General features: G+C 40.1%; 1 protein-coding gene across 3 annotated transcripts in view; it reads left to right on the forward strand.

The window, feature by feature from the left end:
* LOC105992693 (chromosome unknown open reading frame, human C10orf11) overlaps positions 1–15328 on the forward strand; it is a 1076746-nt gene that overhangs the window by 4560 nt on the left and 1056858 nt on the right. For all 3 annotated transcript variants that reach the window (XM_013025704.1, XM_013025699.1, XM_013025702.1), the window contains exon 2: positions 4689–4789. In XM_013025704.1, the coding sequence (XP_012881158.1) occupies positions 4689–4789 (101 nt within the window). The remainder of the gene's footprint in view (positions 1–4688; positions 4790–15328) is intronic.

The following is a 15328-nucleotide window of genomic DNA, read 5'->3' on the forward strand; positions in this document are numbered from 1 at the left end:
TTCTTTTTGCTTATGTGGTGCTGAGGAATCGAACCCAGGGCCTCAGGCATGCAAGGCAAGCGCTCTACCACTGAGCCACCTTCCCAGCCCTCTAGGGATCTTTTTAACTTGATAGATTTTCATTTGTCTGATATGGTTGCTCCTTCCCATTTTTCCACTCAAGGTGAAAAATCTTGGGGTACAAATTATGTGAAACGTTTGATCTTTAATTCAGTCTCAATCTAGGATTGACTAAAGGTAGTGACTTCTTGACTTGGATATGCCTTTGTTTCTATGCCATTTAAGATTTGTCATCTCTGTCTTCCTTGTTCTTTTTGCTAAAAAAAAATTACTTTTGGTCTGATTTTTCTCTTGCATCAGTTGGTCTTTGTGCCAAGAAGCTTCCTGATGTCCTGAAAGATCTGTCTTTTGGTTCTTTCTTTTTTTACTGGTCCTGAGGCTTGAGCTCTGGGCCTGGGCACTGTCCCTAAGTTTCTTTTGCTCAAGGCAAACACTCTATCAGCTGAGCCACAGTGCCACTTCTGGTTTTCTGGTGGTTTATTTGAGATAAGAGTCTCATGGAGTTTCCTGCCCAGGCTGGCTTCAAGCTGTGATCCTCAGATCTCAGCTTCCTAAGTAGCTAGGATTACAGGCATGAGCCACTGGTGGCTGGCTGAGTAAGCACATTTTTTCTTTAACTCTTGTTTTGCTTATCCTGGGGCTTGAATTCAGAGCTTGTGTGCTATCCCTGAGCTACTTTTTGCTAGCACTCTACCATTCAAGCCATAGGTCAACTTCTACCTTCTTTGAGTAGTTTATTGGAGATAAGAGTTTCATGGACTTTTTGGTCGAGGCTAGCTTTGAACCATGATTCTTAGATCTCAGCCATCTGAGTAGGATTACAGGTATGAGCCACTAATGCTCAGCTCTTTAACATTAAAAAAATTCCTCCTTAAGTAGATGTACAAAGAGGTTTCAATTCAACAAATCAGTTTATAAACTGATCTTGATCAACTGCATCTTGATCAATGTTATCCCTTCCATCATTTTTCTCTATCTTTCTTAACTCCACCCATCCTTTCAAGTTATGTAGTTTCATTTTCACATATGTACATTGAATATAATGACTGTATTCATCTACCCTTCCTCTTCACATTTCAGAAGTACATCTTATGCAAGTTTGTCTTCTAGTTCTTCCTCAATGCCTAGCAGTGGAGGCTTTCTGATTTTAAGCCTTTCCAGTTGATTTGAGCCCTTAGTTTGGTGGACTTAACTGACATCTAAAATCTGCGGCTTGCTATAGAGTTGTCCAAGCATGGCTTCCCAAGTTCTTTCTCATGCAAAATTTTGGAGGTGAGTCTTCATATCTGGAATGGGAGCAGGTTATGTTTTTAGGCTATTATGCTAAGATCACATAATAAAGCTAATGAAATTTTTGTCAGAAATAATCTATCTGAATGCTATCCTCAGTAGTGCTGTTTGAGAAACCACAGAAGAAAAAGGAGAAAATTTGGGAAACCACAGAGGAAAAAAATGGAGAAAATTTGGAAAACCACAGAAGAAAAAAGGGAGAAAATATTCTTGTCTTTCCTAGGCTCTGGCATCCTTCTTGGGCCTTCTGTGTGGGGCTGAGAGGCAGTTTAATCTCAGCCAGAAGATACCTTTTCAAGCCAAAGCATCATGATATATGCATTGTTGACTTTTGTTGATCCAACCATATTCTCCTGAATTTGTGGTCCCAAATAAGAAGCCCTGGTACAGAACTTGGACTAAGTTCTATCACTAAGAAATTACATTACATAGAGCTGGGCTCTGGAGTCTTAATTTTCTTTTATAAAAGATAAAAGTTTTGACAACCCAGATTCCTAATAGATTTTAGTCATTGACCATTCTGTCCAAGACTCTTTCTTCCTTCTCTGCTATGCTATCACAGAGCTCTTGAGAAACAATAATATGTATAAAATAGGGGTACATGTTGGGATGAATGGATGGGTTTTCCAGTGAGCCCTATAGGTCCTGGGTCAGTGTGAACTTAGATAAAGCTGCTGATTGAGAAAATCTCCTCAGAGATTGATCGGAGCTTTAAAGCTACCATCTTCTCATGGTGTTTGGTTTTTCTTTTTATATTGGTCGTAGGGCTTGAACTCTGGGCCTGGGTGCTGTTCCTGAGCACTTCAACTCAAGGCAAGAGCTCTACCACTTGAGCCACAGCACCACTTTGTTTTCTGGTGGTTAACTGGAGATAAGAGTCTCACGGACTTTCTTGCCCAGGATGGTTTTGAACTGTGATTCTTAGATCTCAGCCTCCTGAGTAGCTACGATTGCAGGTGTGAGCCACCGGTGCCTAGCGGTTTTTGGTTTTTCTAGTTCATCTTAGACATAGAACTTAATGTACTACCTAAACAACTCTAAAGAAAGATGGAACCCATGCTTTTTTGTGTTTTTTTTTTTTTGTTGTTGGTCATAGGGCTTGAATTCAGGACCTATAAGCTGTCCCTGAACTTTTTCACTCAAGGCTAGAGCCACAGTTCACTAAATGACCCATGTTTAAAGGGGAGAGACGGATAGATTGAATGTAGAGCCCTTTTTAGACTTCATTTTCCCAAGCCGAAATTATTATTATTTTTTTTGTTAAACTCAGCTTTTAAAAAAATTCCTGTTTTCTTTCTTCCTCTCTGCCCTCTTCTACCCATTTTTCCCCTCATTTTTTCCCGTCCCCTTTTCTGGGGCCTTTCTATAATCCAGGCTAGACTTGAACTTGTTATGTAGCCTAGACTGGCCCTAAAGTCATTATTCTCCTGTCTTAGACTTCTGAGTGCTGGAGTTGTAGGTGTTTAGTACCATACTTTGTGCACTTTGTGTATGAATGGAAAGACAGTGAATACAGTTTTTCCCCATTGCATGGGAGAAAGGTAGGTAATCATTAAATGAAGGGTGTTGGGGTGCACTATGGCTTACATTAGGTTGAACCACATGATGTTATGTTTTGTAGTTCTACAATGGTTGGGTATTGGTCAGAGTCATGGTTCAATTGAATCATTGTTGTGGTTCTGTCTGATACCCAAGCATGAGATGGTTGCTATATTTTTGTTCCTTATTTGGAAACATAACACCCTGGAGCAGCTCTTGCTCATTCTCATGTCATTTATCTGTGGAGAAGAATGCAGATTTGTAGGAGCCAGGATCAAGGCTGCACAAAGGTGACCAGGTCTGAATTTTCACCTGGGGGTTAAAGGTAGCATACTTTAGGAATATATCATGGATTGTGGTGCATTGGCTCTCTCTGACATATGGGTTTGTTTTTTCCAATTTTGGAAGAGGATCCTGGTTCAAAGCCAGCAGAGGCAGACAAACCAGTGAAACTTTTTTTTTTTGATTGGTTGTGGGGCTTGAACTCTGAACCTGGGCATTGTCCCTGAGTTCTACTCAAAGTCAGTGCTTTACCACTTAGAACCATAGTGCCACTTCTGGTTTTCTGGTGGTTAATTAGAGATAAGAGTCTTCTAGACTCTTATCAGCCAGACCAGGCTGGCTTTGAACTGTGATCCTCAGATCTTAGCCTCCTGAGTAGCTAGGATTATAGGTAATGAGCCACTGGCTCCCAGCTGTGAAACTCTTTATCACCAATTAATTACCAAAAAAATCCAGAAATGGAGGCATAGCTCAAGTAGTAGAGTACCAGTCTTGAGCAAAAATGAAGTGAGAGCATGAAGCCCCAAGTTCAAGCCCCAGCATTGGACTAAAAAAAATGAATTGCAAAAACTGGATAGTTGCCGGGCACTGGTGGCTCATACCTGTAATCCTATCTACTCAGGAGGCTGAGATCTGAGGATCATGGTTCAAAGCCAGTCTGGGCAGGAAAGTCCATGAGACTCTTATCTCCAATAAACCACTAGAAAACGGGAAGTGGTACTGTGGCTCAAGCAGTAGAGTGCTTGCCTTGAGCTGAAGAGCTGAGGGACCGCGCGCAGGCCCAGAGTTCAAGCCCCATGACAGACAAAAAAAAAGAAAAAAAAAAGAAAAAAAAACTAGATAGTTGAGACATGAGAAACCCAAGGAATCATCTTGCAGTCAGAGGACCTGGGAGGTACTTAAATAAACAGGTAAAATAAAATAAAAAATCAAAAGAATGCCTAAGGAGACAATGATGTCATCCAGCCACAGAAGAAATTGTGGTCACATAGTATTGTCCTGTTGCCTTTGAATCAACTCTACTGTGAGTGTGGAGGACATTTTATACACAATGGTGACAGGAGTAGTGGTCTGGGGATATTTTCTTGCCAAGCGCTCCTTAATCCAGTTCTGTGCTGTGTCTGTGGGGACCTATGTCTTATTGGATAGTTGGGAGAGGGATCACAGAGAAGCAGCTGTTGGAAAGGCCCCAGTGCAAGCCAGAGAGGCTGATTGGTGAAATGACTTCCACAAGCTCTAACACTGAGGTTCTTTTGGACAACTGAATCTGACCAATTTCAGTCTTAATTTCCATTGTGCCAGGATTGGTTTCCCATCATGCTAACTGTGCCAGGAAGGGGCAGCTGTTGGCAGAGTTCCTAAACCGGATGGGATCATGAAACAATCACTCTGTAGCTTTTTGTGCCTAGAAGCTTGCATGGAAACTTGCTGAAGCAATCATCAGATCAATGACTCAGGTTGTAAGTGGCTGGGTAATTTCTGTTTGCCACATTGTTTCTGTTTCATCTAATTTCCAGGTGTCCTACATAGGCCAAGACTGCAGAGAAATTCCAGAACACCTTGGCAAGGACTGTGGACATTTTGCAAAGAGGCTGGATCTGAGCTTCAACCTTCTGAGGTATGTAACCTTCACAAGATGCAGTCCAGGCCTGGGAGCCCCAGTTCCCCTGGGGACATAAGGGCCTGCAGAGAAAAGTCAAAGGTTCCATCTCTGCACTGAGTGTCCTGTTATTCAACACACATACCCAGACATGTGGAATCACCACCCAAAGTTTGGCTTTACTTGATAACTTCTTGGGTTGCCTTTTTGTACTGCTGAAGAAATGGCTGGCATTTGAGCATCAGCTGGCTTGCATGATAAGACCACTATGCTATTGCTTTCTTCCTTTCCTTTCTCAGGGTGCCCGTGCAGATGGGTTAGGATCTTATTGGGGGAAGGAATGAGCTAGAGCCAGCAAGAGTGGTCTGAGGATGTTTAGGAATGCATTTTTGGAGAATAACTGTCTTTCAAAGCATTTTCTAAATCACAAGTAGGGTGTGCTTTTTAATGAATCAGAGCCTTAAATATTTGTGAAGACAGTCTCTCCCAGATGGCATTTCAGAGGAATCAAACACTGTTGATGGTGCACTGTGGGGTGAGGTGGGCAGATAGGTGGGAGGGAAGGAAACTCTAACAATGGTTCTCATCTTGGCAAAAGGAAAGTGTGATCTTGTCTATTATTCTAGTGGAGAGAACACAGTTGTTTCAGTTCTTCTTAAAGACCTTGTGAATTTTGCTGCTTTGGTTGCTGGGGTAGGAGGAGGCAGTTGGAAAGCAGCTATCAGTGGAATAAATAAGGAGGGCCAGGGTGCTGAAAGTGGTTCCACTCAGAGCCTGTTTTCCACTAAGTGCCCTCCTGGATATCTGCATGATCTGCTTGTGATAGACTCTCCTGGAGAGATGAGTAGCCTAAATCCTCCTCCAGTGATCAGACACTTTGTTGTTTCCAGACCTTGGAGTCTTTTCCAAACTCTTGAGTTAGGATACTTTGGAATTAAGAATTTAAGAAGAAAATGCCAGTGGCTGACACCTGTAATCCTAAAGTGGTTCAGAACCAGCCTGGGCAGGGAAGTCTGAGACTCTTATCTCCAATTAATCACTAAAAAAGCCAGAAGTGGAGCTGTGGTTCAAGTGGTAGAGCACTAATCTTGAGAACAAAAGCTCATGGACAGTGCCCAGGGTCTGGGTTAAAGCTCCAGGACACACACACACACACACACACACACACACCCTCCCCTCAAAAATATTTAAGGAGAATGCACACATGCACGCACACACACACACACACACACACACACACACACACACACACCCTCCCCTCAAAAATATTTAAGGAGAATGCACACACGCGCGCGCGTGTGCACGCACGCACGCACACACACACACGCACGCACACACACACACACCCTCCCCTCAAAAATATTTAAGGAGAATGGACACCACCACTCAGGGCAATATAAGGCACTGGTTAGAAGAGGAGAATGTAAATTTAAGGTAAATTGGCAGAGTGTCTCTGCCTAATGGTTAATGTCTAGATATGAATGGCTGCTCCCCTCCCCCCGCTTTGTGGGGTCCATCCTGAGGGAAATGGGAACAGTACAGCTACTGTCTGTTTTCTGCTTGACTCCCAAAGGCTTTGTGTATCTTTGGAAAGATGTGGAAATGGAAGGTCAATACACAAGGATAAGAGGAAGCAGAAAAAGGTTCTGCCTCTAAGGAGATGAAGGATGGTTTGTGGTCTTAGTGCTTGAGGACAGCTCAGGCTGTGATAGCTCCCCTCTCTGGGCTCAGGCAAAAGGCTCTTTTGCTGGGGCAAGAGTTTCTTCCACAGAATTAGCCTTCAAGGGCTCAGGGTGTTGTGGCTTAGGGATGTGGCTGCTTTATAAATGGCTGATGGAAGCCAGGATGTGGGTTTGGTGAGCCTGGGCGCTGTACGGAAATGTGTCAGTGGGCATAAGTCTTGGGACAGGGCTGTCAGGACTGAGGAAACAGACCTTTCTTTGTCATATCCTGGAAGAAAAGGGGCTCTTGACTCTGAGGGGCTGGATGTCGGAAAGACTTACTCCAGGAAAAGATGAGCCCTGAATGCAAGACAATTCAGTGAGAGAGATCTGTGTAATATGGATTCAAAGGGAGAGCAAGAAAGTCTGACATTTTTTATTTTTGAGAGGAGAGAAGTTTTGGTAGTGTTGGGTTGGAGGCATTTGCTCCTGAATCTGTTTCTGTCTGTGATGTGGTCACCATGTGACTGATCTCACGTTGGTCTGTAGCTACATTGGGGCAGGGATGCATGAAGAAGTTTATATTTAGGGCTTGATTAAGCTGAAGGGTATTAAAAGATCAGAGTGGAGGAAAGCATGTCTCACCTGACAAGGGTACATTGGGTTGAATCATCTTTGACTTTCTTTATTTGCCTAATTGTGGAGCCAGGGCAGGCATCACTGTTTCTCTTGGGTATCAGAGGATCAGCCAGATCAAAATCTTGAGATGGTTTAGATGTTTAGCTACTATTGAAGGAGAGAAAACATGGAGAAGGAAAGAGATAGGAGTCAGTAACTTACTTTGGATGTGTGATACATGATCCAAGTTTGCTAGGCTTCAGAGATCAGGATATCCAAGTGAAATATTGAGTCTCTGTCTAGTATTCTGTAGAAGTGTCTCCACCCACAATTTCGTAGGATTGCAGAGAGTATATTTCCCAGGCAAATCTGCACTGTACCCCAATTCATCACAGCTCTCTGCTCTGACACTTACCTCTCATCTGTGGTTCTCTTCCTGGCAATTGATGTGACCCCACTTGGCACACTCCATTCTTTGAAGCTCTATGTGTCATTGTGTGGCATAGATTGACCTTAGTTCAGGTGTGTGTGTGTGTGTGTGAGAGAGAGAGAGACAGAGACAGAGAGACACAAGATAGCACACAGTAGGAGGCATGTTTAGAACCTCTCTTTTTCTGGAAATATTTTGGTGCCATAATTTCTTCTTGCAATCCTCATTATGTAGGGCCAGACCTTTTGTATATTTTCCCCTCACTCTCTCTTACTTCCTTTCTCTGATTCCATAATTATCTTCAGAAACACAAAGTTCTCACTTTATTGTATAGGGAAACATTAACCCTCTACCCTCCTTTCCTCTGCAGCCTTCCTTTTCACATCCAAAGCCATTATGAAGATATTACTAGAGGGTGAACAATACTGAAGACATGACATTTGTGAATGATGATAGCAAAAAAGTAACTCACTAAGAGCTGTTGAATAATAGAGGAAAATGGGGCTAAAGAATGGGCTAGAAAAAGGGGCTAGAAAAATGAGGCTAGAGAAAGTACATTAATCAGCCAATCTGATTAAAGTACTATGTATGCATGTGAAATAACATGGTGAAACCCCTTTGAACAATTAGCATACCCTATAAAAATGAAAGACAGAACTATAAAAGAGATTCCTTCTGTGGGTACTGTGGGAGCCAGGAGGTAGAATGGAAAAGGGTGAAGGAGGTGAATATGGTCAAAATCTTTCAGAACATGTGTGAAAATTGAACAGTGAAGGTTGTGGGGATTGGTTTGTGAAGGAGGAGAGGTAGGGGAAGAAAAGGGATGAGGGAGGGTGATGGAGGGGTGGGTGACTGATCATGGTACATTATGTGTATATATGGACATGTCAAAATGAACCTCTGTTGTACAACTAATGGATGCTAATAAAGATAAAAGAAAAACTGAAAAAAGATACTGTGTTAAACAGAGCAATAAACATTTTTTGCTCCTCTTACTGGCAAGGTAAGTTGTGATCAGCCTGCACAAGAGGTTCAACATATGTCATCTTGGAATAATTAAACAGTGCAAACAGCATATTTTTAGAAGGATCGAAGTTGCAAACAGTGAGACAAGATTCTCCCTTATACCTGTACCCTTTATCCCCCTCTACTTCTGCTCTGAACTCTTAATTACTGTCACTCAGTTTTGGTGGAGTTTTCCAAAGAAGTCCCATGCAACTACAAGCACATGAATTTCATGCCTTTTCCCAGCATTACTGAGTATAATTAAAAACTAAGAATTGCCTATATTTGTGTTGTACAATGTGATGATTCCACATATATTGTGAAATGGCCAATATGCTTAAGCTAATTTACATACCTCTCACTTCATGTGGTTAACCTTTTTTGAAGTGAGCAAAGATACAATTTGGTGCATTAAGTTTAAGTCTTTACTCTCTCTTGAGTTGTTTTGTAAGTAAGTTATTCAGAATTTACTCATTTCCAATAACTGACCACATCTATCCATCTCCAACCTCTGTAATCATTTTTCCATTCCTAGCCTCTGCAATTGGACTTCTTCAATCCCATGTGTGTATGGAGTAGTATTTGTCTTCCTGGGCTTGTCTTATTTCGCTTAGCATAGTGTCTTCCAGGATCATCCATATTGTCATAACGTCAAGGTTTCCTTCCTTTTCAGGTGAATAGTATTCCAGTGTGTGTAAGTATAAGTATCACTTTTGTTGTTAATACATAAATTTTTCAGTGGAGACTTAGGTTGAAACCATATCTTGGCTATTGTGAATAGTGCAATGAACACAGGAATGCAAATGTTTCTCATATTGACTTCATTTCCTTTGGATGCGTACCCAGAACTGTAAATGCTGGTTATATGGTGATGCTTTTTTTTTTTTGGAACTTCCATACTATTTTCTACCAGGGCTATATCAACTTACATTCACATCAATAGTGTGCAGATTCCCTTGTCTTCAAACCTTTGTCACCATTGGTTAGTCTTTATCTTTTTGACAATAGCCATTCTCATAGGTGAGAGATGGTATCTCACTGTGGCTTAGGTTGTTGTTTCCCTGATAGTTGTGATGTTAAGCAGTTTTTTCATAAATCTGCAAGCTACTTGTTTGACTTCTTCAGGGAAGTGCTTTTTAGGTCTTTTGCCCATTTTAAAATAAGTTACTTGCTTTTTTGCTATTGAGTTTCTTTTGCATTTTGAGTATTAACCTCTTAGTAGAATGGATGGTGCTAGGTTTGTTTGTTGTTTTTGGCAGTCCTGGGTCACTGTCTTTTGTTTTTTTGCTAAAGGCTTGCACTCTACCACTTGAGCCACAGTGCCACCTCTGGCTTTTTCTGTTTATGTGGTACTGAGAAATTGAACCCAGGGCTTTATGCATGCTATGCAAGCACTCTACCACTTAGCCACATTCCCAGCCAGATACTATGTTCCCAGCCCTGTGATGGGGTTTGTAAGTGGTAGGACATTTAAGAGGAGGGACTCAATGAGAGGTCTTCGGTCATTAGGGGTGTGCCCTTAGAGAGCAGTGTGGGACTCTAGTGTGCTCCATTCCAACTTATTTCTCTCCCTCTCTTTCTTCTTTTCCCTCTTTTTCTCTCATTGGCCATGAGGTGAATGGGCCTCTTTTGTCACACACTACTACAAGATGTGCTGCCTTGCCATAAGATCCAGTGCAGCCAGGCCAACTGCCAATGGAGTGAAAGCCCCAAAAGTGTGAGCCAGAATGAACATTTCTTCTTTATAAGTTTGTTGTCTTATGTATTTCATTACAACAATGCAATCCTGACTAACACATTTGGTTGCAAATATTTTCCCCCACTATATAGATTGCCTTTCATTCTAATGATGTGTCCTTGCTAAACAAAAAAGCTTTTTAGTTTGATAAAACCTTATTTGTGTATTTTTGCTTTAATTGCTTGTACTTTAAAGTCATATCCAAAATATCATTGCCTAACCCAGTGTCAAGAAACTATTTCCTTGTATGTTTTCCTAGTACTTTCATAGCTTCAGAGCTTATATTTCAGCTTTAATCAATTTTGATTTGATTTTTGTATATAATAGTCTAATTTCATTTATCTACATGTGGATATCCAGTTTTCCTGAGACCATTTATTGAAGAGACTTTCCCTTTTGTCTTGTCTTTGGTCAGACCAGTTGATTGTAAATGCTTAGATTTATACCTGGATCCTCTGTTATGTTTCATTGGTCTATGTGACTGTTCTATGCCAGTACTGTGTGTTTTTTTAAAAATAAAACTATAGCTTTTTAGTACATCTTGAAATTAGGTTATATGATGTCTCCAACTTTGTTCTTTTAGCTCAAGATGGATTTGACTATTTGAGGTCTTAAGTAGTCGTATGAATTGTGTGAAAAATGCCAATGGAATTTTTTGTTGTTGTTTCTGTTTTCTTTCTTTTTTAATTGTCAAGGTGATGTACAGAGGGGTTACAGTTACATAAGTAAGGTAATAAGTACATTTCTTGTCTAACTTGTTACCCCTCATTTTTCTCCTACTTTTTCTCTCCCCTTGTCCCCTGCAAGTTGTACAGATCATTTCCAACATATTGTCTTGTGAGTATCGCTGTTGCATTGGTTCCCCCCTTGTCCTTTGTCTCACCATTTTGTTGTTCCCCTTCCCTTCCCTAATTCAGATGCTAATGGAATTTTGATAGGAGTTGCATCAATTATGTTGATCACTTAGGTAGTAAGGCTCTTTTGACAGTATTGTTTGGAGTCACAAATACAGGTTGTCCATTTATTTGTATTTTCCTTAATTTCTTATATCAGTGTTTTATATTTGTATTTCAGTTTTATATTTTTATATAAATATATTTTATATTTGTATATCAGTACATAAATGTTTCACATCCTTGATTAAATTTATTCCCAAGTAGCTTTTGTTTTAGATTTTATTTTAAATGGGATTGTTTTTTGTTTCTTTTTGGGTAGTTCTTTATTAGTGTGCAGGAATGCAACTGATTTTTATGTTGATTTTTATGCTCTGCAGTGGTTCTGAATTTATACTCATTTTTTCTGTAGAACCTTCATGTTTTTCTATCATATCATGTCATCTACAAACTGACAGTTTCACTTCTTTTCAATTTGGATGCTTTTGATTTCTTTCTTTCTTTTTTTTTTCTTGCCTGATCATTCTGGTTGGGCCTTCAGTACTATACTAAACAGAAGTATTGAGAGTGGGAACCCTTGTTCTACTCCTGACATTAAAGGAAACACCTTTGGTTTGTTATAAGTCAGTGTGATGTTTTTTGTGGGCTTGTCATCTGTGGTCTTTATCACATTGAACTATATTTCTTCTGTATCTAAATTGTTGGACAGTTTTATCATGAAAGGATGTTGAATTTTGTTGAATGCTTTTCCTCTATGGAGATGAGTATGTAACTTTAATCTCTTATTCTGTTAATGTGGTACATTATTTATTGATTTATTTATTTGAGCCTTAATGTGCTGCTGAATTCAGTTTGTTAGAATTGTTGAGGACTTTTACACCTATGTTTAGCAGGGATATTGGCCTGCTGTATTCTTCCTTGTGATGTCCTTATCTAGTTTTGGTATCAGAGGTAATTCTGGCATTATAAAATGTGCATGTAAGTGATTCCTTCTTTTCTTTTGTTTGAGAAGATCCAACAAGGACTGACATTAATTCTTTAAATGTTTGGCAGGGAAGTTTACTAGGGAATGTTTACTAGGGAAGTCATTTGGTCTTGGGTTTTTGAGGGGGGGGAGGGTGTGTGTGTGTGTGTGTGTGTGTGTGTGTGTGTGTATGTGTGTGAGTGTGAGTGAACTGTCCCTGAGCTTTTCTGACAAAGCTAGTGCTCTACCATTTAAGCCATAATGAATCTCATGGACTTTCCTGTATAGGCTGGCTTTGAACTGTAATCCTCAGATCTCAGCCACCTGAGTAGCTAGGATTACAAGCATAAGCCACTGGCACTCAGCACATTGGGAAAATTTTAATGACTTATTTATTTATTTATTTATATTGTGAAAATACTGTACAGAGGGGTTACAATTATATGGGCAAGATAATGAGTACATTTCTTATCAAGCATTGTAGCTTCCTTGATGACTTTTTTTTAATTTCCCTGCTTATTATGGATCTGTTCTGGTGAATTTCTTATGTGACCAGATTTGTGTTTACTTCTTGTTGAGGAAGTAAAAGGCACTAGGTTTCTACCAATCACACCAGGAACATCCTTCTTTGCTGTCTTACCAACCATATGTAGCCATCTACCATCATCCCTGTTAAACTCGTTCATAAAAGGGCTCTATATATTCCCCTTTGGCCACCTGTTCATGTGGGTGGGAAGAGGGCTTATGGATTTATTAGCTTTGAACTTTTGCTTGAAGTAATTCTATGTGTTTTTTTCCTTCCTATTATACCTCAGGGTTTTTTGTATGAATGTCCAGTATAGTGATTCTATCTCTGTTCAGTGGGTTGTCCAGTAATAAACTGCTCACCTCTTCACACAGAAGGTTATGGATTTCAGGCTGTATTGTTTCAATGACTTTGCCTTGGCAGAAATTAAAGTCATAGGAGCTAGTGTGTACCCTGTCAGGATGGAAGTTACAAAGCCAAACAAGAAAACAAGCTCAAATGAAATTCTGTCTCCCTTAAAAGGTCCAAATGGCCCTCTTTTTTGCCCTTTCAGCCTTGGGTCTGAGTCTGGGGCTGGGAACCAGGTCAGCTATAGTGACTGAAGTGGAGCCAGCTTTTTGAGTGACTTTTCCAGGGTCAGGTTCCTGCCATACACATTGGAATGAGGATAGAGGATTTAGGAAGTTAATCATGTAATAATCAGGAAGAGTGACATTTTGCTCCTTGCATTCGTATTCATTAATGATCCATATTGGTGTAAAATTATACTTAATATCTTTATTTTTGAGGATCATTTTTTAACAATAAAATCAACAATGTTGAAATATTGGAGCACTCAGAAAAATATGAAGGAAATGTTCTTCCTCTCAAATCATGGGTAGTCTTGCCAACTACAAATCACCATTGTTAACATTATATTGTTTTGTGGAAGGGAAGGGGAAAAACAAATAGTTTAAATAGGGATACAGGTGGACCCATGCAACAATGAGATGTACAAGTTGTTATGTCAAAAACGAACTTTACAACTTTGGTGGGGGGGGGGAGGGTGAATTGGTTGGGGGCACGAGGAGGATGGGATGGGAAGGGGAAATAAAGGAGGAGGTTACAATGCTTGATAAGAAAGGTACTCATTATCTTGCCCATGTAATTGTAACCCCTCTGTACAGTATTTTCACAATAAAAACCAAAACCAAAACTAAAACCCAAAACATTATATTGTCTTCCTACTCTTTTTGTGCTATTTTTATTTTTATTTATTTTTTTACAGGCTTCTTTTTAAAAATGTACTTTTATATTTAAGATGTTTTACATAGAGGTTATTTCATAAGTAAGGTAATGAATATAATTCTTTTTGGACAATGTCACTCCTTCCTTTGCTTTCTACCACTTTCTTCCTCCTGTCCCTGCTTACAAGTTGCATAGTTCATTTTCTTCATAGCATATACTGCATATCATGACTGCATTTATTCACTCTTCCTCCATTTCTACACCTCCTTCTTGCCTCCTTTTAGTGCTATTTAAAAATGCTGTTGTTCATACTGTGTTGGGAATATTTGGGAAAATATAGTTACTATATCACAATTTTGTATGGATGTGTGTGTGTGTGTGTGTGTGTGTGTGTGTGCACACATGTGTGTGCACATGCCTATGCTGGAGCTTGAACTTTGCTTAGACATCATCTCATAACTTCTTTTCCTTAAGGCTTGGTGTTCTATTACTTGAGCCACTGCTCCATTTTTGGCTTTTGGAAGTTAATTGGAAATAAGAATTTCATTGACTTTCCTGCTGGTACAGGGAAGTCTCCACTTCAGACAAGGAGCCTCAGATCTTGTGAATAACTGGGATTACAGGAGCGAGGCATTGGTGCCAGGCTTATATCACAATCTTCAATATTTAAGAAGAAATGTCTTGGTGTTGAACATTTAGGCTTTTTTCAGATTTTTTACTCTTATAAAGAATTCTTAATATAAATATCCTTGTAATAATTACTAATGAGTATGTCTCTACTTGCTTTGAACAAACACATAGAGACAAAATGGGGGGTGGGGGGGCATTAGCCCTCTAGAAAGGTTATACTTATTTCTGCTACCAAGAGTACACAGATGTCCATTGGCCCAAATTCTTCTTCAAACTTCTTCATATTTTACCTTGCAGATTAGTAAAGAGAATCTTGTGCCTTAGCCAGTGTTGGTTTCTGTGCTCAAGACAGAGAGAGCTTTTTAATGAATTATTCCAGCATTGATACCTCATCTCTGACTAGGGCAGGGCCCTGTCCTCCCTGGCCCAATTCCCTTTACCCAGGGCTCTGAATGGTTTTGAGTGGATTGCCTACTTAGCTTGTTGAATACAGTGGGCAGCGCAGAACTCCTGTGGCAAACAGTGATAAATATGCCTATGTCAATCTGGCAATAAAAGCAAGAGAGTTTAATTGATCTATGGCAACAGAAAGCTTACATTTTAAAAATTAAATTATTTGCAGTCTCATCTTATTTAGTTTCACTTTGATAAATGCACTGGGTGAGGAATTGCTTAGAAGAAAATTTCTCTATGTGGGAGCTTGCTTGTGGCTTTCCTGGCTTTGGCCAGGATACAAAGATAGAACTGAAGAGTTTGTGCATTTAACAGCCTCTCCTCACAGCTGCCAGAGGTCACCTGGCATACTGATGTCACCTTCTTCAAGAACAGACACATCATACTTTCTTTGTTCATGTTGTGAACCGCT

Source organism: Dipodomys ordii, unplaced genomic scaffold, assembly GCF_000151885.1.
Source record: "Dipodomys ordii isolate 6190 unplaced genomic scaffold, Dord_2.0 Scaffold86, whole genome shotgun sequence".
NCBI classification, from domain to species: Eukaryota; Metazoa; Chordata; class Mammalia; order Rodentia; family Heteromyidae; genus Dipodomys; species Dipodomys ordii.